Source organism: Micropterus salmoides, unplaced genomic scaffold (assembly GCF_014851395.1).
Source record: "Micropterus salmoides isolate LMB-PRFRI ecotype aquatic unplaced genomic scaffold, ASM1485139v1 Ms_hic_scaffold_8, whole genome shotgun sequence".
In the NCBI taxonomy this organism is placed as follows: domain Eukaryota; kingdom Metazoa; phylum Chordata; class Actinopteri; order Centrarchiformes; family Centrarchidae; genus Micropterus; species Micropterus salmoides.
Genome location: NW_024044570.1, coordinates 8,133,083 through 8,159,826, shown reverse-complemented (window position 1 = coordinate 8,159,826; position 26,744 = coordinate 8,133,083). Strand labels below are relative to the sequence as shown.

The 26,744-nt window shown below is 38.4% G+C and overlaps 1 protein-coding gene and 1 pseudogene across 1 annotated transcript; both read right to left on the bottom strand.

The window, feature by feature from the left end:
* Positions 1–604: 604 nt before the first annotated feature.
* Positions 605–8,977, bottom strand: rnf141 (ring finger protein 141). The gene is made up of 6 exons (XM_038705388.1): positions 8,880–8,977; positions 7,363–7,556; positions 6,797–6,905; positions 5,425–5,606; positions 2,830–2,937; positions 605–2,693 (listed from the first exon to the last, which is right to left on the bottom strand). The coding sequence occupies exons 2-6, from the start codon at positions 7,548–7,550 to the stop codon at positions 2,543–2,545; spliced, it is 738 nt and encodes a 245-aa protein (XP_038561316.1). The 5' UTR covers positions 7,551–7,556; positions 8,880–8,977; the 3' UTR covers positions 605–2,542.
* A 4,535-nt stretch (positions 8,978–13,512) lies between these two features.
* LOC119893126 overlaps positions 13,513–26,744 on the bottom strand; it is a 40,935-nt pseudogene continuing 27,703 nt past the window's right edge.

Here is a 26,744-nt window from a genome sequence, read left to right as displayed (position 1 = left end):
TTATAGAAAATTATACTCAATTGACCAAATTAATACGAAAAATTACTACTAAACTGGACAAATAAGACATACCTCTTCATAATGGATTCTAGTGTTTCTTCTATTTTATATTAATATTGTTATAATGGCATTCTTTTCTGTAGCTTACATATGTGACCAAGTGACTCCAAATTACCTTAGGGACAGTATGTCCATGTTTAATGCAGTCTGTGTGCTATATGTGACCACTTAACTATAATTGTTTAATCATCATTTTTACATATCAAAATGACCAAGTCAGCATGAATGGATTGAAAAAAAACATAGGTTATCATCTAAACAGTAATCTACTGATGCCCCCCAAGTAGCTCCCTAACATGCAGGATGAGAAATCATTAAAAATAATGTATGAAATTAGGACATAAAAATTTTAAAAATGTATTGTACATAGCTTTAATGTTACATCATTGATGTATGATAGCATTTAAGTTTTTATTGCTTAATATTGTCTTAGCATGTTTAAATGAGATGGATAAATGGCAGTAATACAACTTGTTTTTAAATATTTCAATAGATAAGATATTTAAGTAATTTCAACCTTTTGAACATCCAACATAACGCAAAGTCAAAGTGCAAAAAGTGAGTATCTCTTTATTAAGGATAATACAGTAAGGATCAATTCATTTCAACAGGCCTACAACTCCTTCAATTCAGCAAATTTACATACAATGTGTGTATGTAGATATCACAAGCTTTATAGTAATCTACTATGAATCAAGGCCTTGGAACCAAAGTTAACTTGTTCTAATATATTAAATGTTTTGTTTTATACATTTTGAATGGACCATGCAGTAATGCGACCCCTAGATCAGACTGTCTCTGAATAAGCTCCTGTTAAATTTAGCGAAGAAAGTCTCTTACTGCTGCCTGGCCTCAACTGCTGTAAAAGAATTACAGCGTCAGATTATATTTTCCACCACAGAGATGGAAATCATCTGTTGTTGTAATGCACAAATACAGAGAAAACTACAGTAAGGATTAAAAGTGCGATTTGTCACCATCGACAACCAAAATATACTTTTGGTCAAATTAAAATTCACATGTTTATAGTCTATTAAATGAACAAAATGAAATATCCAGGTAATGAAAAGGTTTATATCATGTAAGTCCTGAAGTTATTTTCTCATATTTGCAAAAATCTGTTAAATGATCGAAATGTGATACAAAACGGATTAACTTGGAGAATGTCACACAACAAAATGCTAAATTAGCATTCCATATCATTACAACTTTAAATGCATTAGATTTCAGTAAAATAGAAATGTATCACTAATGAAAATTAGGGTCATTACATTTTCACATTTTATGAAATACTACAGCATGAATTTAGTCCTACATGCTCTTAAAGTAAAAGTGCTGTCTGTGATTTATGTGATCTGGAAATAAAACTATTTTGTAGTTTTAAATTCTACTTAAATTCTTTGTTATTTCCAGCTGTCTACCTCAATAAATCAGTTATCTTTCATCGCAGGCATGACAAAGCAGAGCAAAGCAAAGACAAGACTTTTGGAAATGTAAACTACAGTACTTCTACAGCAATCATTTTAAAATAACCTTGACAAAATGACTGTAAATTAAAAAAATATATAGAGGATGACAAATAGTGGTGATTTCCATAAGTGAATGAGACACCACAGCAAGCAAAGTCATTAAAATCATATAAAACTATTTAGTCCTGTACACCCAAAAGACTGTCAGTCACTGTCAGGTTCTGAACTGGACCAGAACATCAGTTTATACAGGTTCACATAACAGGGCTCATAAGGCATGTCATGTGGGATATAAACATGCAGGGTTATATTGTACAGATCACAGAACCGCTATACGGGTGCAAAATAAATTTGGTTTTACAGTTTGACCAAAAACTGGGTGTCTTGAATTTGTTGGCTGTAGGTTTGTAGATCACAGACAGACTTGAGAGGGTATCGATCTCCTCATCCAACTCTCCCCAAGAAGCAAATAAGTGTATTTTCCCAAAACGTCAAACTATTCATTCAAATTTTACGACAATGAATATTTGAGTCACATTTATCAACCCTCTCTGAATACAAGTTCGCCTACTTTGTCTCAGCCTCTGTCCCATTGATATTAACATGAAAGGCAGGTCTTTTTCTTCCACGTTGGTTAAATTAACCCAACATTTACTGTAAGACTTGTGCTTTTGGTTATTCTGTGTGTTAAATGAATAAATTATAATTTATTATAACATATTACAAATACTGAATTTTCACTTCAGACAATGTATCACACACAGTTCCCATAAAGCAACACATCTACGATACTTTTATAGGACTTAAAAGAGACAAGGTTTGATTTTCTGAAGCAGTCACTAAGAACATAAGGAGTAGGAAACCCTGCTAGTTTCTTCTGCATTGTTAGATATTTAAGGAAAGAAAATCTCCTCCTCAGTGAAGGTGACATTTAGTGATGCAACATGTAAAGTCTACTTGGTATGGGTCGATTTCCCTTGTCATGTACAGTAGTTTGCTCAGTGTGCTGTGTGTTAAGGCCTGTGTGGGTGGCCCGCCTCATCAGCCAAGTTAAGGATGTAGCCAGCTATGTCGTCCTCTGTGGGAAAATCAGACATTACCCATGATTCATTGGCAGCAGTTACTTGTAGACGACATATCGGACAGTTTCGGCTCTGCCCACTCCTGCGGAAAACAGAGACAGCGTGTATAATGGTTAGTGTTTGTACAAATCATGGCTGACATGATATCTGTGATAACGTCAAATGATTTACAAAGCAAAAGAAGAATGACTGAAATCAAGCTTGATCCATTATCTTACCATTTATCAATGCACTTCTGACAAAAGCTGTGTGCGCAGGGCAGAATAAGGTCGGCCTTTCCGTCCATGCAGATACAACACTCCTCCTCATCAGTCAGCTGCTTCACTCTGCACGGGCACACAAACAGAACAGAGATAACTAATCATCTTATTCTGGAATGCAATGACTGGAGCTGGATGAATCTTGAAGGCTTGCATTAAAAGGATTTGCCTGAGAAAAATATCCTTCAGTGTTGTAAAAAAAAAAGCATGAAAATGATCCCCTCAGCCTCCCCCAGTTCCTCCTGTGGATGAGAATTCATCCAGGGGATAAACTGCAAATTCGTTTCAGCAGCCTGCGGGACATTTAAGAACCCCTTTTCTAATACAGACACCTGTGGTGAGTAGGACAACAACTCCTGATGGAAATGCGGTGACCATTAATCACAGGGTTGGCGGTTCGATCCCCTGCTCCTTCTGTCCACATGTCAACTTGTCCTTGGGCAAGACACTGAACAACTAATCGCTCACAATATCAGGCCAGTCGTCACCTTATAAAGGCAGTGTTTCACGCAAAGACTTCACTAAGTAAATAACTTTGTATTACGTTTCAAGTCTTGGACACGGACCAGGTAAATCAACAGTGAACAACAGAGTGCAGATGTTGGTTTTGGTTGTTTTATTGGCTATGTCATTAACAAGCTGGTAAACGGCACACCTGCTGCCTCGAAAAGGGATCGTGGGTGGAAAAAGCTGGAAAAAGCTGGCACACCTCTGGTCTCTTACCTCTGGCAGGCATGTGATTGGGCAAAAAAGCAGGAAAATATACAGAGACCCCCCCACACCCCGATAAAACTGCAGGCGGCTCTATTATAACATGGATGGTAAAGCAGGACTCATGACAATAACTTATTTGGTGGATGTGTTGCAGTGGGAATCAAAGACAAGTGTCTAATCCACTGTTCCATCGCAACTTCTCTATAATAATTATTATTTTGTATTAATTTTTTACCAAACTTCAACAGCTAATGTGCAACATGAAACAATTGAGTTTATAATTAAATAATATAACTACTAACTTTCAAATTAGTTCAGTAGAAGGTAATAAATTATTTTTAATGAATAAGAGACAGCAGCAAAGGTTGTTGCCTGTGGTGACGTGGTGACCTAACTGCTAAAGAAAGTATTCAGGAAACTCTGATCAAACAGCAGATCAGTCTCTGTTTATTGATAAACTGTAGGAGAAAGTTTGGCATTTTGACTCTGGCAGCGGGCAGGCGTGTGCGTGAAAGGAGAACGACCGCAACAGTTTCACGGGATCGCGCCAGTTACACAGAAGCCGTTGCCATGGTTACCTCGCAGAGCGCTTGTTTGCCTGTCTGTTGATGAGGAGCGCAGAAAAAAACCCGCGGATCAAAGACGTCTGAAACTGCCTTTGGCTATATAAATCCTGTCACAACAATTCCCAATAAATTAATTTATAACTCATGAAGGACAACTTAAAAAGCAACTATTCATACAGAAAAGTGTCAACAAAGTCAAAGTAAACATTAGACATAGCCTATAACAAGCAATAATCAAAACATACCCAATTTATATTTACCCAATGTTCTTTGCATCTTAGACTGCAACACAGTAATGGCAATAACGTTACTTACAGCTGTCGAAAATACCTCTCTCTCCCTGTTCTCCTGTCTTCTTTTAGCATTTTGGCTAACAGCTGACTTGAACAACATATGGTCCGGTGTCCCTGAGCTGCAGCGTGGTCGCGCATTCACGTCAGGGATGGTGCGTTCAGTAGCAGCGTTACTTTGATTAGTAACTGTAATATTATTACTGTTTTGGAAATAGTAATCCGTTACATTCTCTTTACTGGGAAAAGTAATATTGCAGTATTACTGCCAACAAGTTACCAGTGATGATCGACTGTGATACACACTGCGCAGGTGTGTATTAATCCGCAAAAATCACATCCCTGCTCTGGTCTTTTACTGCAAACACAGTAAAGTGTGGGTTTAAGAGAAGTCCGAGACAGGTGAAAAGCAGGTGGCAGGGGTTATAATCACGATGACAGTCAACACTGTTATGTCTGTTGTCTATTGACCCAACCCTAAGCTAGATGCTAACTTCGTCTGTCTAACGTCTCTCGTTTGGTGCTGAGCAGGTAGTGTACAGTCAGTTTATAACAGCTTCTTCTGTGAAACAAAACAAAAAAGCTAAAATAATCGAGAAAAAAGGCAACAAAGCTTTGATAATTATCTTTTAGTTTTTATTATCACAGTTTTTCACTGTGACCCATTACCTTACATTACACATGGTCATTTAGTCATTAGTCCAGCTCAATCTGGAATTATTATGTCATGGCTAAACAGACCGGTCAAGACATTTTTACTTTTAGGACACCTACAGTAGTACTGTGAACCCCAACACCAGGAGAGTAAAAAAGTAATGTAATACAAAATGCATTCAACACATAAGGCCTCAAAGATGCACACAAAGGGTCTTTTGCTCAGAACATTGGATGTAAGTGAAACTTTCCAAAGGAAGCTCTGAGGTAAATACTGTATTAGTCACATGGTCTTTGACTGTTTGAGGGGCCGCTTCATGTGCACCTACCTGCCCATCCACATGCTGGCCTGACAGGAGTCTGTGGAGGGGAGCTGGGCAGACGGGCCCTCGGTGGCGCCCTCTGCAGACAGAACCTCAGCCGCCTGGCTGGTGACGTCATGGTACAGCTGGATGAACTGATACAGGTTCATGATGCGTGATGCTTCCACCATACCATTCTCCTTGTTGATCTGCGAGGAGGCAAAGGCGATCACATGAATCATACAACACACTGGTATAGTATACTGTATGTATGTACATGCATGCAGTCACAATCCTACACTATCCTGAAATATTTTGGTTTAACCAATGTGGGCTTGTTTTTTTAATTCCAGCTGCTGAATCTTTAAATTTAATATCTATGTCTAAAGATTCTTGTGGGACCACTGTCTCACAAAGCATCTGAAATAGCATTTCATCATCATGGGAAAGTGATTCATGTTTAGAAAAACGTGTAGTATTAATTAGGAGCAGATCAAAGCTCTTGGTTCAGTTCATCTACCAGCTTTGGTTCTGCTTCATGCAGTTTCAGTTTGGTTATACCTGGCATGTGAATTATCAAGTGATGCACAAACGCAGTAGTGTGTTCCCATTCAAATTAAATTGCAGAATGACTCAACTATTAGTATTACTGCCTGCAATAATTTCATATCACCCTTGTCCTTTATGAAGACAAATACTGACTCACAACTCCCACGCACAGAGAGAACTTATTAGGTAGGTATGCTTATCTTTTGATACAAGATACCTTAAGATACTTTTTGGCATGAGCTGGAACCTTTCAGATAATAGAAAATAGACGAGATAGCCCATGCTATCAGACAGGTCAGAGCCTGTCTCTACGTGCTGATAAAACGTTGGTCCCTGTTAATGATGGGGCTGCTGTTGTGAATGAATAAGTGGTGAAGAGAAAGACAGAATAGTTACACAGATATAAGAGGGACAGATAAATTAAGAACAGGCACCAGTAAAATAGTTAAGGTACAAGGTAGTTTATTTGTCATTATACAGCACAAGGATGCATAACAAAATGAAATTTTTAGTTCCTTCGTGCTACACACACACAACATTTAATTAAGTGTACACCTATATTAAAATATGTTAACACTCACAAATGAGTTCATCAGAGATGGAGACCATAAATAAACTGCTGTAGGTGTCCTTATGGGGATGCAGCTAACATTTCATACCTGATGGCAGCAGGTGACCTGCTTCTAGATATGAGCTGTCATCTGAATGAGGTTTAATTATCACACATATACCCAATAATATCCACGGCCACACTCTCTCCGTGATATAATCACTTTAACACAAAATTAAAGGTGTGAGCAGATGCTCTTGTTGGCATGTGATGTGTGTGCAAAAGGTTCTTTGGTCTCACCTTGGTACAGAGGATCCTGACAGCCACCTTCCACAAGGCTGTGGCATCAGATCCTGGCTGCACCTCAAACAGCAGGTGCTTCTGCTGTCCAGTAGCTAGCTTGGCCGTTCTGAGAGAGATCCAGCAGAAGAGAGGGTAAGTTAAACTCACTAAACCCTTCTGCATCAGTTTTTTTACTGCGGTTACAGAATATGAACACAGCTACACCTACAAACACACACTGCTTTTCTCTCTCTCGGCAGATGGCTGCCCACCATGAGTCATGGTTCTGCTCAAGGTTTCTACCTCCTAAAAAATGAGTTTTCCTTGCTTGTGTCGCCAAGAGCTTGCTAATGGGGGTAATTGTTGGGTGTCTGTTAGAATTATTACAAAGAGTATGGTCTAGACCTGCTCTGTGAAAAGTACAATGAGATAACGAGAAAACTTCTGTTATGAATTGGCACTAAATTCTTTCTTGAAGAATCAAGAATATCATTATCACAGAAATACCCTAATATCTCTATTACTGTAGGGCCATATCGCCCATCCGTAAGAGCTATATTATGTATGAACAGAGTGTCACTTACACTTCGTTAAGTTCAGCCACTCTTGCCAGAAACTCCTCGTAGGTTAGATAGCCGCTGTCACGTACCAGTCCAGCGTGTTTCACCAGCTTCTCAGGCAGACGGGTCATCACCGCCTGACCTGAGAGCTGCTGGCCCATCCTGGCAGCAGCAGAATTACAAAACAGCACTGGCAGAAGGTTGCACCTCATGCAGTTCTGCAAAGCGTGGTGTGAAATAAACAGTTAAAAGTCATTTTTTTGGATTATATGTAATAGTTTATTTATTTCTCTGTGACAATCTAGCCTTTACTCAATCATGATTATATCTGAATCACTGAAATATCTGAAATGTGGGCTGGTTGAAAGGCTAGGAACAATCTAGATCATAGTATCTTAAACCTGACTGCTCTCTCGTCAGAAGCTGTGGTTTAGTCTAAACACAGTTGCTGTGTCACTCTCATTCAAGTGTGGACCAAATTTCATATGTATCACATTTGCTTTAATTGACTTTTAAAACCCTGACAGAAGGTGGTAAACTGGTAAACAAATGTTATAAACCAAAACCAATAATGTACCATTTGAAGATGGAAATGAATAAATTGAATTTACATTACATTACACAGACCAATTATGTTGCTTAGTAACTTTAAAATACACTACATGACCACTGATTGTTGAACATGTCCCATGGCCGTGGGTATTAACATGCAACTATCATAGCCTGTAAGGCCTTTTCTTGAGATTTTTAAACCTGGGTGGCTGCAGGGATTTGCTCCCATTCAGTCACAAAAACATTAGTGAAGTTGGTCACTGGTGGCCTGGCTTGCAGTAAGTTCTTGGATATCCCAAAGGCGGTTGGAGTTCAAATCAGGTCTTTGTGCAGGCCACATTAAACTGGAAAAACCACAGGGTGCTCAGGGGCCATGCCAAAACGAAAAGTACACACATATTTATGGACATACAGTTTGATTCAGTTAATCTCAAGTGAAAGACCAGCTGTTAGAAACACACCATGTCACATCATCTGAACACAATAATACTTCCTATAGCAGCTTCCAACTGAGCCTATACACAGTTTCTACAGCGACGAAGTTTCAGATCGCAGTAGAATGAAAAAAAACACCCATGATTAAGTGGCGAATCATCGATGGAAACTCAGATAAGCAACCAAATGCATAACGTACTCGCAGGAACTGCGTCTCAACTGTATTAGCTAAATTAGCATTATGTAATAAGCTAACCGCGCGGTCGTTGAACATTTTACCCTCACTGTGGTGAATGACAGCAATAATGGTGTTTTGAAACACTTCAGCGGCTCGTTTTCAACACCATCATTTTAGTTACAGTTAATCCACCAATGAACCTCAACCCAAACACTAACTTACGTGCTAACGGCACTTCTCAACGGCAGCTCGCTAACGCGGAGCAGCATTACTTTGCACTTAACTAAACATTCAACATGCCAAACCGTCTCTAACGATAAGACAGATAAACATGACCCTCTATCGTGATATGGGACCAAGAAGCTTATTTTCATACCAAACACTCAACATCAGAGTCAGGAGTTGGCGTCCAAACTTCATCACTAGCTTCACCGTTGGGTTCCGTTTGTGTTGACACAACAAGGGCGCCGTTCGATGACGTCGCAGTGTGTCGCACACTTTTACTTGAACGTTTACTTCATGGATACGTTAATTCACAACTTAGTTACTGTCATGATTTAATATTGTTTTTAAGCTCTTTCATTGTTATTACTGTATTTTATTTCCTGGTATTCTGACATGTACTCTTGTTTATGGTGTCTGATTGTTGTAGGCTGCATTCATTTGGTTAACAGAGAGAGTCAACTCAGCTGTTTTTCTAAATATAGCTTTACAGCACTCACAGAGGAAAACGGGGGGAAAAGGTAACACACACAAGAAAAAACATAGCCTGATAATCAAGTGGAAAAAATCTCCCATTTGCATGTTGGCACATCCGCTGGTACCGCACCTTCCCCATAGTATAATACTAATATATTTACAGGTCTGCCTAGAGATAGATTATAGAGAATTGGTCATTTGAACTCTTTCACAAATAAGACTAACATTAGCCCTAAGATTAGGGCTAATGTTAGTGTATTCATTATAATTTCAGATAATAGTATCCGCCCACTTCAAGCACTGCTGATAATAGTAATAATTATAATGGTAAAGGAATATGGTCACACAGATCCAATAATCACAACAGAGACCTAAAGTGTGCACACAGGACTACAAATACCTGGGAGTCCACATTGACATAAACTGGACTGGGCCAAGAACACTGAAGCCCTCTACAGGAAGGGCCAGAGCAGTCTCTGGAGGAGGAGGTCCTTCAACATCTGCTGGACAATGCTGAGGATGTTTTATGATTCTGTGGTGGCCAGTGCTATCCTGTTTGCTGTTGCATGTTGGGGCAGCAAGTTGAGGGTAGCGAACGCTAACAGACTCAATAAACTGATCCGCAAGGCCAGTGACATTGTGGGAGTGGAGCTGGACTCTCTGAGAGGAGGATGCTGTCTACGCTACATGTCATAGACAATGTCTCCCAACTACTCCATGATGTGCAGCTCAAACACAGGAGCACTTTCAGCGCAGAACTCATCCCCTCAAAATGTGCCACGGAGCGCCACAGGAAGTCATTACTGACTGTGGCCATCAAACTCTTTAACTCCTCCCACGAATTGTCTAACACACGGACACTTAGTTATTTAACTGCACATTGTAGTGCCAAACTTCACATTCTGTGCAATATTTTCTGTTTTAATATTCAGTGTGCATTATTCTTTTCTGCAATTCTGCTTCTATTTATTATCTATTTATTCATTTTTATTCTGTCAATAATGTAAATATTGTACATATCCATACCCCTTTATATTTCTTCTTTATATTATACTTTTATATTTATATATTCTTTACCTACCTACTTCTATTATAATTTCTATTGCTTTATGTCTGTGTGCAACTGTGACACAAGAATTTCCTCCCAGGGGATCAATAAAGTATTTCTGACTCTGACTGACTCTGACTTTAGGTGAAAACTGAGCTGGTTAAGTTAGGCACAGTTAAAGGTTAGTGAGTAAAAGTGTGACTCTTGAAAGTCTCAATAGTGAGGGAGAATCAGAAGGTGGTGGGAGGAAGAAAATTCCATTGTTTGGGGGCAGCAATAAAGAAGGCCCTGACCTTTCACCGTAGCACTTAGTCCTGGATCTCATGACAGTCTTTTGCCAGATGATCTCAGTTCTCTCACAGTGTGATATGGAGACAGTAAGAGTGTAATGTAAGAGTGGTTGAAACCATTTAACACTTTGTGGGCAAAGGGTTTTAAAATCAATCCTATAGCTAACAGGTAGCCAGTATATGAAGGCAAGGATGGGAGTAATGTTCTCCCTCTGTTTAAACCTTGTTAAAACCCTTGCTGCTGCATTCTGGAGATGGAAAAATATTACAAGTTGCAGTCACTGAGGTATGAGGATATTTAGGTATGGATGACTTACTCCAGGTCAGAAGAACAGTGAATTGATCTGAGTTTGAAGATGATGCAGAGCTGCATGAATCTTTATTTTACTACCTAAATGATTTGTTGTCAAATTTCAGCACCAAATCAAGATTTTTTTGCATGTGATTTAAGAGAGGGGACCAATGGGACAAGATGGGGAGAGATAATGTTGAATCCAAAATACTGAATTAACAAGATTCAAAGTAAACAATGAATCAGTGTTTTTTCATTGAATCAGAACTTTTTTTCATTTAATTTATATTTTTCCAATACTAAACTTTCTACAACATGATTGTAGAAATAGATCTGTTTGTAATGAAGATATGATTGGATGAATATGACTTATATAATAATCAAATTGTATCTTTACATTAAACCTTTCAGCACAATACAGACTTCAAGTTTATCTGAGCTTATGATCAAAATGTTCAGGAACTCAGTCCTTAACCAGTGACTGATCTATTAATAGAATCAAGACACCAAACGATAGTTTCATTTTGCCTGTTAGTGAACAAGGTCTCTGCTCTGTTGCTAAAGCTTAATCTCTGAGATAAAACTGCCATACACATAAGAATAAGAACACAAATCAATGTGTTTTTTAAATATAGTTTTGTAATAGTTCTTATGGTCTTCCTGCCATGATATTCTCTGACTAGAGAGTCTATAGTTCATTCTTTTTTTTTTAAACTGCCCGGGGAAGATTGATGGGAGATCGATTCAGATTACATATGGCTGCAGGAGGTTGAGAAGGCAGCAGGTGGTAAAAAAACAACAAGCGGAGGTAGAGAATATAATAGGTAGAGAAATAGGCTGAGAAAAATTGGATTGGAAGGCAGGGGAGCAGAACAGGCCACCTAGGGACAGATATAAAGAGGATACTAATAAGATTCAGGAGGAAGACATCAGAAAGTAAGAAAGAAAGAAACAGAAATGTGTGTGGACTGTGACAGAAGATTGCCGCTGAAAATAAAGCTTGGATGTTGATGTGATGACTAGAAAAAAGAAAAGCACCAGATTAACTTCTTTAACTCAATGAAGTCTCATTGTAACACAGTTAGAGAAGTTGGGTGAACTTCTCTGGCAGAAAATCTATTTTTCACCCAAAAACTAATTTTGGATTTGGCTGTTTATCTGCACCCAGGCCATCTGTTTTATACTGGCAACATCTGAACAAAGTTCTAGCACAAATGACACCTTTAACTCTCTGAGACCAGAGGAGAAGACGAACACAGTCTTCCCAGATTCATATTCTTCATATACTGTATGTTTGCACTTTGTTTTTATAGTATTATCATTTTACTATTGTTAGTTCTGCATGCACATCTGTTGCATATGTCTGTTCATCCTGGAAGAAGACTATATTCTCATTTTCTCCCTGTATTTTTCATTTAAGGTTTAGTTATGGGTAGTTTTTCTTTCCCTAATCAAGGCTCTAAGATAGAGGATGTTGTGTAAACCCTTTAAGGGAAAGGCCAAAATCATGGGCTTTGTAAATTAAATTGGCTTGACTCAAAGGGTGTGACCCACACAGAGCAGAATGGCTTCTCAAGTAAATATCACATGTTTGCTCTTCTGAGTTTAGAGAGAAGAAAGAGTTCAGACTGCAAGTGAAGAGAAGTGATGTGAATATCAGTGTTAATTTAATTTAAGTTAAGCAAAGTTAAGTACGATTTACTAATCATCTAAGCTTTAGTTGAAATTAAATATAAACCCTGTTATAAATTAATAGGTAAAATCATATTATTACATAAACTGCAATACATTATGTCAATAATGTAATTGATTATGTTATGTAACAAAATTGACTTAAGGTGTGAGAGTTACAATATTCACCTTATTTTCACAATGGCACTGGTCACTGTCAGCAAATGTTAGCAGGTATTTTAATAATGTAATTTTTTGCTGACAATTTCTGAGTATTTGTTACACTTTCAAAGAACAGAGAGGTTTTATTTAAGCAAGTCAATGTTGCCAATGTTTGAATTAACCAGCAGATGGCAGCAAAGTGCACCAAACAGAATTATCTGATTATAATACATTCAGATGAGAGCCCATACTAATTCTGTTTATTAAAAAAACTCAGCAGATGTGGCCTAGTGCATACAAAGGAGAGCTTTCTGCAATATGTTATTAAAATGGATGACAAATAATGTGACGCTGTTAATGAAGTGAACAATATGCAGAACCTTTGTCATTATTATAAAAGAAAATCAGCTGTTTGATGACGTGCAAAGCTGCATTTTAGGAATATAAAGATGAAGCTATTTCCAATTCAGGTTAAATGACCTCTACTCTTTAAGGAATCAAGTAAGTATTTCCAAGTAATTGCCAGTTGATTTGTAGAAGAAGGCAAGTCACCTTACACAGATGGCAGATTAATTTTACTTGATTAAAAAGAAATGCATGACTCATATTAAAAAATATTAAAGGTCTTGATTTTTTTTTAGCATGTTCTCACACTTTCTGACAGCTCTAACTCGGTCACTCACAAGTCCTGGCAGAATTACACACTAATGAGCCATTAAAACTTTTCCTCCTTTATTTTTTCCTATAATTTTTTTTAAAATGGTGTTAAATTTTAGATGTAGGAATCTCCTATTCAGTGCAGCACTGAACTCCACTGAGCTCCATCCACTGAGTCTAGGTGTGCGACTTTGTAAAAATGTTAGCCTGATAATCAGACTGATTTACCATTTCGTTTCACTTTATTATTCTATTTTTTTTTTAATTGTGGAGAAAAGATATCTGTAACCGGGCTATAAAAATGTCTGAAACAGTGCAACAATTTGAAGCTTAGATTCTGTGGAAATCCCCTTTAGGTAGCTATGGTGAAAAAAACATGATAGCAGTCAAGTATGAACAATTTTATGCACAGATTTTCAGTTTAAGAAAAGGAAGATAAGTATAAAGGCTCCATACTGTAGAGGCCATTTTAATACATAACATTGAAACATACAGTAGATATCTGAACAACCCAAGAAAATATGGATTGCTTTGAATCCCAGACACATATTTACCAGAAGTAGTCCCAAATGAACAGCAACTGCATCCAAAATTAATACTGTACATACAGATGATACTTTAAAAATTTGTTCTGTTACTTATTAAATTGACTAACAGGCTGTGTGGTCCATAAACTGATAGTTCTTATGATGATCCATTCTTTCTGACTGGCAGTGACAACTATTCGCACACACTCAATGTCAAAGCCGATCTTGTGGTCCACATTGTTAACCTCAATGCTACCGCCTTTAAACTCTCCTAATGTGATGTAGGATGTGCACTGCCTTCCCTGTTTAGTTTCCACAGACTTCTGTCCTACTTCCAGAGCTCCGTGGTGAAGAATGTCACTTTGTCTGTCCTCTGTGCCCGTCACTATTTTAATTCTGCTGATTTTAGTTGATTTATTAAAGATTATGACAAAGAAATCTCCAGTGCACGGAGGCTTCCCCCAAAAATATTCATCAACGATACTACTGTAAGCCTTGGTGGCATCGTAATTTTCAAAGACATTGATGTTTGTGTAAAGGCTGGCAGGAGGATTGTCAGGAATGTCTATGGAGTCTTCTTCAAAGTCATCGTCCTTCAGCTTGTTCTCTGCTCCTTTGTAAGAGGAGTAGTAGCCCATGTGCTGGAACAGCGAGGGCTTGAACCGGATCACGTCCTTCTGGGCCAGCAGACCCCTGAAGTGGATGAGGAGCCAGTCACAGGGCATTTCCTGGTAGAACATGAGGAGGAAATGAGCAAGACGTGGCAGGTCTTTGGAGTGGTACAGCTTCCCGATGTAGCCCAGCTTGGAGAACTCCAGCATCACCCAGTAGGATCCTTCTCTGGAGGTGATCACCTTCTTCAGCGCCGTCAGGAAGTTCCTGGAGCAGCGAACGTCATCCTCTAACATCATGTAGAAGTGAGAGAGGTTTGTGCAGAAGTTGAGGAGGAAAGCGTAGTCCACGTTCTGCTTAGAGCGGAAACGGACCCGGTCCTCCGGGTCGTTGTAGTTCCTTTTCAGTCCATCCAGAGATGGATAGTACTCCTCAGGAGTGTGGATCACCAGGAGGCGTCCGGCTATGATGTGGTGCGCAAACTTCCTGGTGATTTCCTGCACCAAGTTCTCACACCAGATAAGGTCAAAGTCTGCCAGGTGGACCACAACCACAATCTCTTTCAGTTCCTCGTAACTGGACTGATCAAAGATGGATTTGATCGTCTCCAAAGGTAATTTCCCTTTTTCCTCTTGACAGACGACAACCCAATGGTAAGATACTCTGTGAACAGAAGTCACTCAGTTATGGAACAAAACCTTAAAATATTTCTTGTTGCTAGTGATTAAATATTCAGACTTCAAAAATGTTGAAGGAGTATCAGCTAGAAATACCTACTTTTGCGCGGCAAAGGAATTCCAGCAAGGTAGCGATATGTTACATTAATAGTTCCAGAGAAATTAGACAGATCTCTTAATGTGTGGACGTATCTTTCAGAGTTTGCAGGGTGCATCAGTGTCTCTCCCAGTTGTGTTTTTTCAACCTCCTAAAATTGCAAATACAAGAACTCTATGAGAACAAGCAAACAGTAATAAGTGGACAGAAGGACCAAAAACCATCATCAAATTGTTTTGGTCACAAAGTATTGACCCTTCAAAGGTGAGAAATCTTACCAGCACATATCCATCATCCATGTAAAGGTTGAAAAAGAGCAAAAAGGTGATAAGGAAGCAGAGGATGGGGAACATGGATCGTTTCCTGAAACACCTCATCCTGTCCACGGACTTCCACATTAGTCTCAAGATCACGACTCTGATCACTGCAGGAGATCAAAGTTAAAACAGAGAGTTGGTCATTAAAAGCAAATAAAGATGTATGAGAGTGTTTACACATGGCTAGTTTTTTATTCACACCTTGTGGACATTTTGTTTATTATATTGATATCAGGTTTTAGTCGAAGGCTTCTGTGAATTAGATAAAACATTTACTTACTTTAATTAAAATACATAATCAGGATTGCCTCACTTAGCAGAGCAGAACTAATATTTAACTGAAACAAAAAGTGCTGAAACAACTAATTGATAAATCAACAACAATTTTGATAACATTTATAATTTAAGTAATGTACAAGCAAAAACAGTCAAATATTCACTGGTTTCAGCGTCTCAAATGTAAGAATTTGCAGATTTCCTCTTTTATTATATTGATGCAACAGAATATTTCTACGGTTTTGGTCTGCTGACCAGACAAAACATGCAAGTGTTGTTTTGTATGCTTTGTATTTTATAGGCTGATTTAGAGTAATCAAAAAAATGACAAATGTTTCATAAAGCAGCAATAATGTAATTTTCTGACCACTGGAGGTTGCAGACGAAACTGAAACATAACACTGACTATATAACCATCCAAGAAAGATTAAAATCAAGGGCAAGTGGACTTGTTTGAAGATTCTTGACGTTTCGCCTCTCATCCAAGAGGCTTCTTTAGTTCTTATCTTCTTGTATCTTCAAGTCCAGTTGCCCTTAACTATGGAAGACTATACATCTTCAGAGACATTATAAAGTTGTTATGACTAATGTGTTAGCAACCAACTACTTATTTATGCATCTAGCAGACAAGAAGATTAATATTTATTTGGAGTGGTGTTTCTGGCCATTTGAAATGATGAAGGCACTTGCAAAAGACAAGGTCATACAAAATGTAAACCATACTTTGGTGTTTCTATTATTTTACCTATTTACTTAAGATTTCATTAAACTCTTCTTTTCTACCTTACACATAAAATGAATCAACACAAAGAGGAAGCTCTTGGGTATATAATAAATATGAAACAAAATTTAAATCCTCTCTGAACTAAAAAAAAAAATCAGGTTTGAATTTGAACACTAATACTAAGCTTGTTTACTAAATATTTAGTCAATGCTGATCCATAGAAGAAACCACAAAGTGCATCTTTGGATGGATGGGAAAAACACACTGAATGGAAATGCTAGTGCCTCTTCTAGCCCATAAGTTGGCCTATTAATGATCAGTTGCTCAATGGTTTGGGCTACACTCAAACAAATTGCTCCAAAATTTATATCGTGGACTGGACTGAAAACAAATAAAACATGAAGAAAAAAATAACTAAACAACTGAAAAGATATTAACCATAAACAAAACAAACATTTAAAAGTATAGCTGTGCGTTCTGCTATTCAAAAGGCAAAACCTTTAAGACAAACTTCCACAAAGGCACGTTTCCAAAGGCAGATGTAGCACTTTCTCGCGCTTTTCATACTGTTAAAAAAACATAATTTACCTTTTATTTTTTATTTTAACATACTGGAACAAATATCTTTGAGCAAAACCATTGGCAAGAACCTCGGCTTACACAATAGAAGTCCAGGGAGGGAAATATTTGGCTGTTCAGTTGATAAATGCTTCACTATGTTCACCAGATCGTCGCTAACTCTGTCTGTTTGTGATGGGCAGAGTTTACGTGATCAATCAGGGCTTTTTTGCTGGAACCAGGGTTCACAAGAGCAGTAAGACTAAATCAACATAATAAAGTTGGGGGGCGTGAAACCAAAAACAATGAGCTAAAAGATACTAAAATGTTCCACAGAGCTCAGAGGAACTGCAGAGTCGGATGATATTTCTATGTGGGTGTGTCACTATGAGTACTCCTTTCACATTACACATAAGGTGCATTTGATCTATTGTTAATATAAAAATATTGATTAGCGCAGCTTTAATTAAAACAATCATTAGTTGAAGCCCTGAAGTATCAATCACAAAGCCTGATGGATATTCATCTTTAATTGGGTTATGATGAGGTACTCAGCATGACAGATGTGGCCGACGGCACTGACACAGAGATACTGAAGGCTGATTTCAAGGTTTATCATTGGATTAAGCCAAATGGATCTAATAATGGATCATTTTGGTTTTGTTAATTTAACCACTCACAAGGGGAAACGCCAGTCATCTGTTCAGTTTGTGCGCAGTAGTCATACGAGCCAGATGATGTTTCAAAACTCAATAAACACCAGACATCTCTTGATAGAAAACAAATGCCCCGTCGGTGCGGTATTTACTCACAGACAATCTTTTAACTAAAAAAGAATTACCCCGCTCACTATCTGTCCTATTTGGCACCTCATCTAAAAACCTACTGATCCCATGACACCCTCCCTAATTCTGATGTTGCGTAACACAAAAACGCAGCCTTCAATGTGAGAAGCCGTGAGCTCCCTGCTGACAGGGACAATTTCGGCATAGGCCTTGGCGCCTGCTGCTGGGCCCAATAATTCAATAAACAACTTATTATTCATTGTGTTATTCATTGCTTGAGTTCCATTTTAGGGGGGTAAAAATCATCTGCCATCTGCCAGAGAAGTGAGCCATTTTGTGTCTCTGTCACGAAAAGCTCCACGGTGGCACCTGAGAGATGCAGCGGCAAGAATAAGTGGAAACACAATGACATCTGTGAATCAATATTATTAAAATCTTCACAAAAAAGCACCTCCACACACACACACACACACACACACACGCACGCACGCATACATACACACACACACCATTATTTGAGATAGCAGCCTGCAAAATCAGATATTGAGACGATGAAAGAATAGCTAACAAGGTGAAATAATGGCCACATGCTTTCTCTGCAAGAGAAAATACTGCTAAGAAATTAGATTTTTGTTTGCTTTCTCTGAGTGAATCTAAACAACAAACAAGCCTCCCATAGGTCGTGTACATTTATATGGAAATGAAGGTATGTCTATGAATAAATAAGCACGATTTGTTGGGTCTATTTGCTTTTGTTTATAATGCTTCTCTGCCAAGTTGTTTTTTTATTTTTATTTTTTCCCTCAGCAAATTATCAGCGTTGTGTGCCCGGTGAGCTCATTTCTAGGACTGAAGTCGTTTTAGATTAAAGCCAGTAAAATAATAACAGGTAGAGGAGAATACCAATGAGTTTCAGCATTAAAAATAGTTACATGTCCCATAGGAGCATTTATCTTTATGAGTCTCTCCAGAGCAGACAGTGAGAGGAGAATTAAACTGTCCACTAATCCTTTGTTTTTACAAAAACTCCACAGAAAAAGGGAATTACAACAGTACTTAATATTAGCACAAGGCTGGTACTCTTGGCTTACAGGTACATTTTCAATATGGAAACTAAAGTAAGTAAAATGAAGCTGACTTGGATGACTCAAACAAGTAATGTCTCAGTCCATTAATATTTCCAAGATCTACAGCTAAGCATCCTCAACAATAGCTTGAGGAGAAATTATGTTTATTGGTACAGGCTAAATTGTCTGTCTGGAGTACTACAGCACATTTTATTAAATTAGAGGCAACTACTCTACTACTAAATTACACATTAAGGCTGCCAACAATCATGCTGCCTGTCCATACTGCAGCTGAAAGGGTCTCAATTTTTTTCTCCTCCCTTGTGACATGAATGTGATTTTTTTCTCACCTATCTGATGAGCAAAAAGCATTTCTTTCAACACAATACGGAATGAACCCAGTCCGCTCCATACCTTAACAATAGTTTATTACCATAACCAGTTGTTTTCCTAATCCCTAGCTTTCCCTAACTTCATCTCTACCATGGTTTGCCATCCACAGATATTGGGATATTTTAAGGGTCACAGTGGGGGGTGGGGACTTCCGAGAGGCAGATCTGCTTTGAGCTAAATGCTAACACTAGCGAGGCAACGGGCTTGGGATGAAAATTATAACATCCTGAATGTTTGCTTTTCCATGGTCATCTTAGTTTAGCATGTTAGCATGCTACCGTTTGATAATAGCACTAAACACAAAGCTGAGGCTGATGGGAAGTATGCCTACTAGGTTTTGGCGCTGGATGGAAAGTCAGAAGATGAATATGTGACCGAGCGAGTGAGATTCTGCTAGCATGGCTAAAAACATGCTCATGTTGTCCACCACATCTCACAGACTCAAAACTTGCCCAGTGGCACAATATTGAGAACTCAGAGAAAGATTCAGTATTGTGCAAATGTCTCCTGATGGTTTTCTGCTTCACTCGATTGCATAAAAGTACTTTAAAGAAAATGACCGTGACACAACTTTAACAAGCTACTGGAAGTCTGGCACACTTCAGCCCACTTCTTAATGATGTGCTTGAAGTCTCTCGGTTATTAATTTATAATATATAATAAACCCAATACGAGACAATCTAGATCACATCATCAGGGTTAAAGTAAAGTAAAAACTCTTCCAGGGCCACAATGGTTTTCACAAGGTGTATAGCACTCCTTGTGATAAGTTAACTGATCTTCAAATGTAAAATCAGGTGATGCTTTGGAGTTAGATGTAATCTGGGGTTTTGCAGGATCATCCAATACTGACGTTTTCAGCCATTTATGATATAAACCTCACATCAGAGAAAGGTGTCACGATGTGAGGGCAACATGAAAAAACTAAGAAACCACAGCTGAAATGTGTTCAAAACAAAAAGGGCAACCTAAGGTGTGTTAAAATGTCTTTTGCTGGGGTGATTCTGCACATTTGTGTATTTTTAAACATCCCTGTCAGTTCATATTGGAAACAGATTCTGAAATGAAGATTAACAGCCACAAATGATTTGAGCAGTAATTTGGGAAATTGAAGGCCTGCAGCCTGAATGAAACTTAGAGTAGACAAGCTCGCGGCTGGAGGGTTTCAGAGTCAATAACTAGACCGTCTGTGAAAGACTGATTGTAGAAAATGAATGTGTAATGCTTTACATTCAGCAAATTCCATCTAGATGCCCTTCAGCAAGGCACTTAATCTTCATTTGCGTCAGTAGCAGCAGCAAAGTCTACACCAGTAAGGAGACAGTGGTGGTTGTACTGGGAGGCTCCCAAGTGTAACTGTGTAAAATGCTGAAACATAGTCTCCTTTCTCAGCAAAAACCTTCTCTGAATAAATTAAGAAATAAAAAAGATGGATGGGACACTCATTTCTGCAGAGACAAAGCGCCTTGAGACTCCACAGCGATGTATCTATATGACAGCTGGCTCATATCATTGACTCAATGAACGCAGATGATTTGAAGCAGCTAATTTACGTGTTACATGCTACTTCTGCTGTGAAGTGTGCTACCAATGTCTACATATTGCCAATATTTAGGCTACCTGTGGTATTTTTATGCAAGCTAATGGCTTCATAGGCGAAATAACACATTGCTTTGTGATCGGAGTGTCTGTTGACTGTACAGATAAAGCACCTGGATAAACCAAACCAGGCTGTTAGTCTGATCTGGAGCAGGCTAGCTGCAAAGAATTAATCACCATGGTAACTTACTGTATGTGCAACTGCTTTTGTGAAACCGAGTCACAGCTCAACTCAGCTAGGATAAATGGAAAATCCCGGTTTAATCTTCTATCTTGGTTTTGTGAAATAGCTCTCAGTTTAACAGGGAAATTGCTGTTACTTGCAATATAAAACCACACAATGAGAAAGAAAGAGAAGATGGTAATGAACTCTGTTTGGAGACTTTATACTAAAATACTAACTGGACTATGGACACATGAGTTTATAACCACCTCCCAATGTGGCATAGTGCATCTTCAGTGTGTTTTGATGCATTTGGTGCTTATTGGTTTCATAATTCGGGAAGACGCGTGCACCATACTTAACACACAGTGAGCAACAGCGAGTAGGTTTACGTTGAATAAAATAAAATGTAAGAAAAATAAAGCAACAAAGTAACACAAGCACAGTTTTAAAACAGCGAGAAAAGGTGTGGCAGATAAAAGCGGAACAACTGAATAAATAAGTAGCTAGAAAAATCACTGCTCAACTGAAACTGTCATCATTATTATTTTATAATTCATGGTAACGTTATGTCATGCCTTAAAAGTGAGCAGTGGACGAAAATATGGCTGGCAATATAACCGGGCTCAGTAGCCTCTATGAACAAAACGTTAGCTAATGGCAGAGCAAAGAGACAGAAGAGGACGTTGATGGTGGAAGCTAATAAGAGAAAAAGAGAGTAACCGAGCAAGAGGCTGCCGGATGTTGGCGAGAGCTTCATGAAATACAGTAAAAGGCTGCAAAACAGACGCCGAGCTGGCCGAGCTGCTATGTCTTGTGTTGTCACACTTTTTTGGCTGTGTTAGCAAAGTTGTAACTTGCTAGCTTTGATCATAAGTAAAGTAATCAATACCAATGCACGTGTACAGCTGTCCTTATTTGCAACAGCGGTGAAGTACACTCTGAAACCCTAGGGGGCCAAATCACAGAGAAAAAAAAAAAACAACTTAAATAATGTTGCATTAAATTGAAGCTTCCTCTCAGTGTATATCACCCTGTATAAATAAAAGCAGACTGAATGAGTGTCTCAAATGTCTTAAAAGTTCAAATTCCACTGCAAGCTGAACATAATAAAATCTCTGCAGTAAGATCCTTTCAATTCGGTTTTAGAGTAGATCATTGTGGCGCTGAGATATGCCCGGGAATCTGTGCCAAGAGGTTTTAATGGTTTAAAAAAAAAAAATCCCCTCCAGTTTTTGAACTTCACACAGCCTTGTGGAACTCAGTGAATATAATTTAATATACAATGCGCGTTTTAGACACTATATCCTGCTATTATTCTCTCCATCCTACCAGCGGGCCTTGGGCAGAGAACTAATGTGGGTCAAAGCACTGACTGCTGAGGAGAGCCCATCCTCATTACAGTCACCACCACTGGGACTGCAAAAGCCTTTCATGTACGTCTTTGACCTGAAAGGTAAATACACTCCAGATGCAATTTACATGTACTGCAGGGCTGCTGCACACAAGTGCCACGCTTCAGAAGTAGTCAGTAATTATGTCTGCTTAGGGCAAAACCCTCCTTTAATTGTGAATACTGTGCAGCTGCACTTTGCAGTCAACCGTGATCACTGATTACAGAGATCTGAGTATTTCAAAACAATCGTAATGATAATCTGAAAAGGTTTCTGGGATTAATGCAGCAGTACTACATTGTAACTGTTTTGAGTTTAGGTTTCAGTTTCAAGGGCCTACATTACCCACAATGCAACTCGACCACCGACAGATTAGTTGACAGGTGTGTTATGCTTGTAGTGGTGGATGTAGCCTCAAGCCGCAAGCCTGCAGCAGAGATGAGGAACAGGATCCAGAGGTCTTGTAAACTCACTCCGATTTTTTTCCCCTTCATTTTCATTTTGGGACATCAATTGAGGCAGTTTACAGATTTCACGCAGCTTCCTCCTGAGCCAAAAAGGGCTTTTTTTCAATATGCAGTAGCACTCCTCAAGAGAACAGACTTCGATGTGTAAAATTGGTGGAACTGCTCTTAAGGTAAATGTGTCACTGTTTTTTAGTTTGTCCACCAAAGAGCTGTAACAAGTTTATTTTTCATCTGTAAAATGTCCCGTTCACTACATATTTTGGGCTAACCAATTTTAAGAAATCAAAAAGGTTATCATTTATGTTGTATATTTATGCCAGATATATCATTACCAGCTTAAACTGTCAAATATCAATATTTGTATCAGCCAGTATGGGTCAAGCCCTACGCACCACAAATGAAACCAATAAAACTGAAAGTCAATAGAAATTAAACAGGAATGTGCAGCTTAGAAGTAATTTTGGCCTTGCTTCAATATCTGACAGAATATATTGGTTTTAGTCTAAAACTGTTACTTCTGCTTATAATGCTTTTAGGTTTTATTATAATGAAATTCTAATCATACAAAATATGTCAGTGAGGTTGCAAAACAGTTTCCCCATAAAATTGCATCTGCTCATAATTTTGGTTATTATCTGAAACACAAGCTCACATTTTATCTAAGCTTTAATGAGTGGAATTTAATCTAATTTTGATTGTATGTTTTGTTTTACTTGTGTGTAGTCATGTGTTTTAATTCACAATATGTGTTTCACTTTTGATAGATCTTCTTTATCTGTGTAATTTTACCATTTTGAAATGGTGGCACTCTATATCTCTAAACTCTATTTTGATAAATTTATCAAAAAGGGTGTTTTTACCAGTTCGTAACGTTAGAAATGTGTTGTACCAAGACACATATCTGCTAAAAATAGACATGCGTTCATGAATCCTAAACACATTCACGTAAAAGCCAAATGTCTAATTATAACCTCGGATCTTTACCAGGCTTCTACTCTTTTCCATCCTGTTAAAAGATTTTGAATGGTCTTTAACAGTTTTTAAAGCCAGTGACAGGAAAACAAAATGCTAACATTTAAATTTCTTCTGTGAAACTGAGGTGAAGTGACAGCCAGCAGAGTGAACAGGATTAAAGCACAACAGCTGGGAAACGGTGAAGAGTGATAGCGAAGAAGAAATGCTCCAAACTAAATAACTGCTGCCTTTGAGCAAAGCACTCAGCACCGAGACTGCGTCTGCTCTGGGCAGATATGGGTATGACAGTGAAGGGTGAAAAAAGAGCTTCAGAGTTCAACTGACTTGTAATTTATACTTAATACATTTTTATTGAGATGTTCTTTCATCAAGTCAGTTTGTGTCTGGGTCTTTTTTTTGGTTGTTAGGTAACTTGTTTTGCAGTCAGATGTTTTGATGAGACATTACGACTTTCTGTATTTTATTTTTTATCTGTGTAGGTAACTTAAGTACAGTGTGCAAATATAAGCAGGCACTATCAAAACTCAGGATTAGGGATGGATTTTATAAGCAGTACAGAATTTTTATACACTGTGAATCATTTAAAGGAGCAGTTGGTCTTTTTTTGTTTAATTAGTTTTGAAATGAGACATTTTGAAGAGCACTTTAGACATTTGTAATTACTAGCCATGCTGAATATCTCCAGGGAGGGCAATCACTTTGGTACAGACTAGATATCTCAACAACGATTGGATGTATTGTCATGAAATGTGGTTCAGAAATTCATGTCCCCCTCAGGAGGAATTTGAATAATTTGTCGATCTCTCAATTTGTCTTCTAGCGCCACCATAAGGTTGAATTTTTAATTTGTCCAGTACTTTGGTTTATGATCAAATACCTGTAAAACTAACGCCCATCAGACGTAGCATACCAATGAGCATTTAGCTCAAAGCACTTAAGCAACACTGTGCCTAAGTACAGTCTCACAGAGCTGTTAGTGTGTCTTGTAAGTTTAGTCTTGTTCTTAACAAAATACAGACTGCAAATATAAGCAGGTAAATTAGACCTCTATCAGAGTACGCACCCCCTGTCTAGAATGTTTTCCATCCTACCCTGCTTCACCACAACTGGCTCTAATCCAATTGCCTCTATGGATTGTGCATTGTTGGTCTGCCAGTCTGAAATCAATCCAAAATCAAAATTAGGGTTGTATTTCATAAGCAGTATTATATTTAATTTTATTTAGACATAATGCAAAACTTTAGCACTTTTTTTGAAAAACAATCTGGTTTTAATGAGACACTAAATGAGAATGCATATTGCAACATATGAAGCTCATGTAATACAATCAGAAGCTCCAGAACTAAATTGCCCTTGTGGTGAGTGTTGTTTCCAAGGTCAGCATATGTAACACATGCAATTTAACTGTCCAAAGACAAAAGAAGGACACCAGGCCAACAGTGGAAGATATGCTGTTGGACATTTCATTAATTTAGCAGGAAACTCACTGAGCCTGTTTTTACATCCAGAGCAGAAAAGCTTGTGTTTGAAATTCAGTGTCGGTCTGCACACTAACACAGCTCCGCCTTTGGCGCATTTCCCAACCGTTTCTAAGCTTCCTGTAATATGAATATGTAGGATTGTTACGGTCACAGCAAATCCATATGCAACGCAGAATAATAATGAAGAGAAAATGCTTTCAAAAAATGCAATTAATCTCTTAGAAAATGGCTACTGAGTCCCTCTAATGAGATGCCATTTTAATAAGCTTGTGTGTTGAACAGCAAAGCCATTTGGTAAACAATATTGTTCATTTGCCTGTTGACATCCAGGCAGTGTATGAACCCATGTGGACCCTGCTAAGGTGGGGTGTCTTTGTGTGTGTGTTGGAGTGTGTGGGTATGGCAGGAAACCAGGCAGCAGGAAAGCTATTGAAGTGTCACTCACTGATGACAACGATTCTGTTGTTTAAATGTTATTCAGTAATTTTATTTGAATGAGCTTTAAAAATATATTTAATTTTGCTGAACTCAAGAAACTGAACAAATATTCAACCACTCAGCGATATAGCCCATGTTTAACCTTGAGTTTTTATATTTGGTGGAGTCTGTTTACACCATAGTCACCATGCCATGATTTGATTAATTTCTTAATAAATGAGAAAGAACAGAACATACTCAGATTTATATATCTTTGTCCAAATAATGAATTAGCAATATGAAACTAATTTATAGGCTTTAAAAGACCAGTTTGTAGGATTTAGTATCATCTAGCAGTGAGGTTGCAGATCGCAACCAACTGAATACCCCTCCCCTCCTCTTCCAAGGGTGTAGGAGAACCTACGGTGGCCGTGAAGCTTGCAAAAAATGCGAAAGACCCTCTCTGGAGTCAGTGTTTGGTTAGTCTGTTTTGGGCTACTGTAGAAACACGGCGGTGCAACATGGTGGACTCTGTGGAATAGGACCCCTTCCTCTTCAGCTCAGTTTTTATTCTCCTTTCCCATTATGCGTGTGATTAAGTTTGACTAAGTCATCAGACTCCAATGTCACATTCTGATTGGTGTGTGATAAAACCTGACATCATTGTTCTACCAACAGCCCTGCCCACTTCAAACCAAGAGAACATACTGAATTCTTGGAAATATTCAGGATTGTTATGTATAACTTATATATGCCTGCGATGGACTGGCGACCTGTCCAGGGTGTACCCCGCCTTGCGCCCGATGTCAGCTGGGATTGGCTCCAGCCCTCCCCCGACCCTGTATGCAGGATAAGCGGTTTACGATGGATGGATGGATGAACTTATATATGTA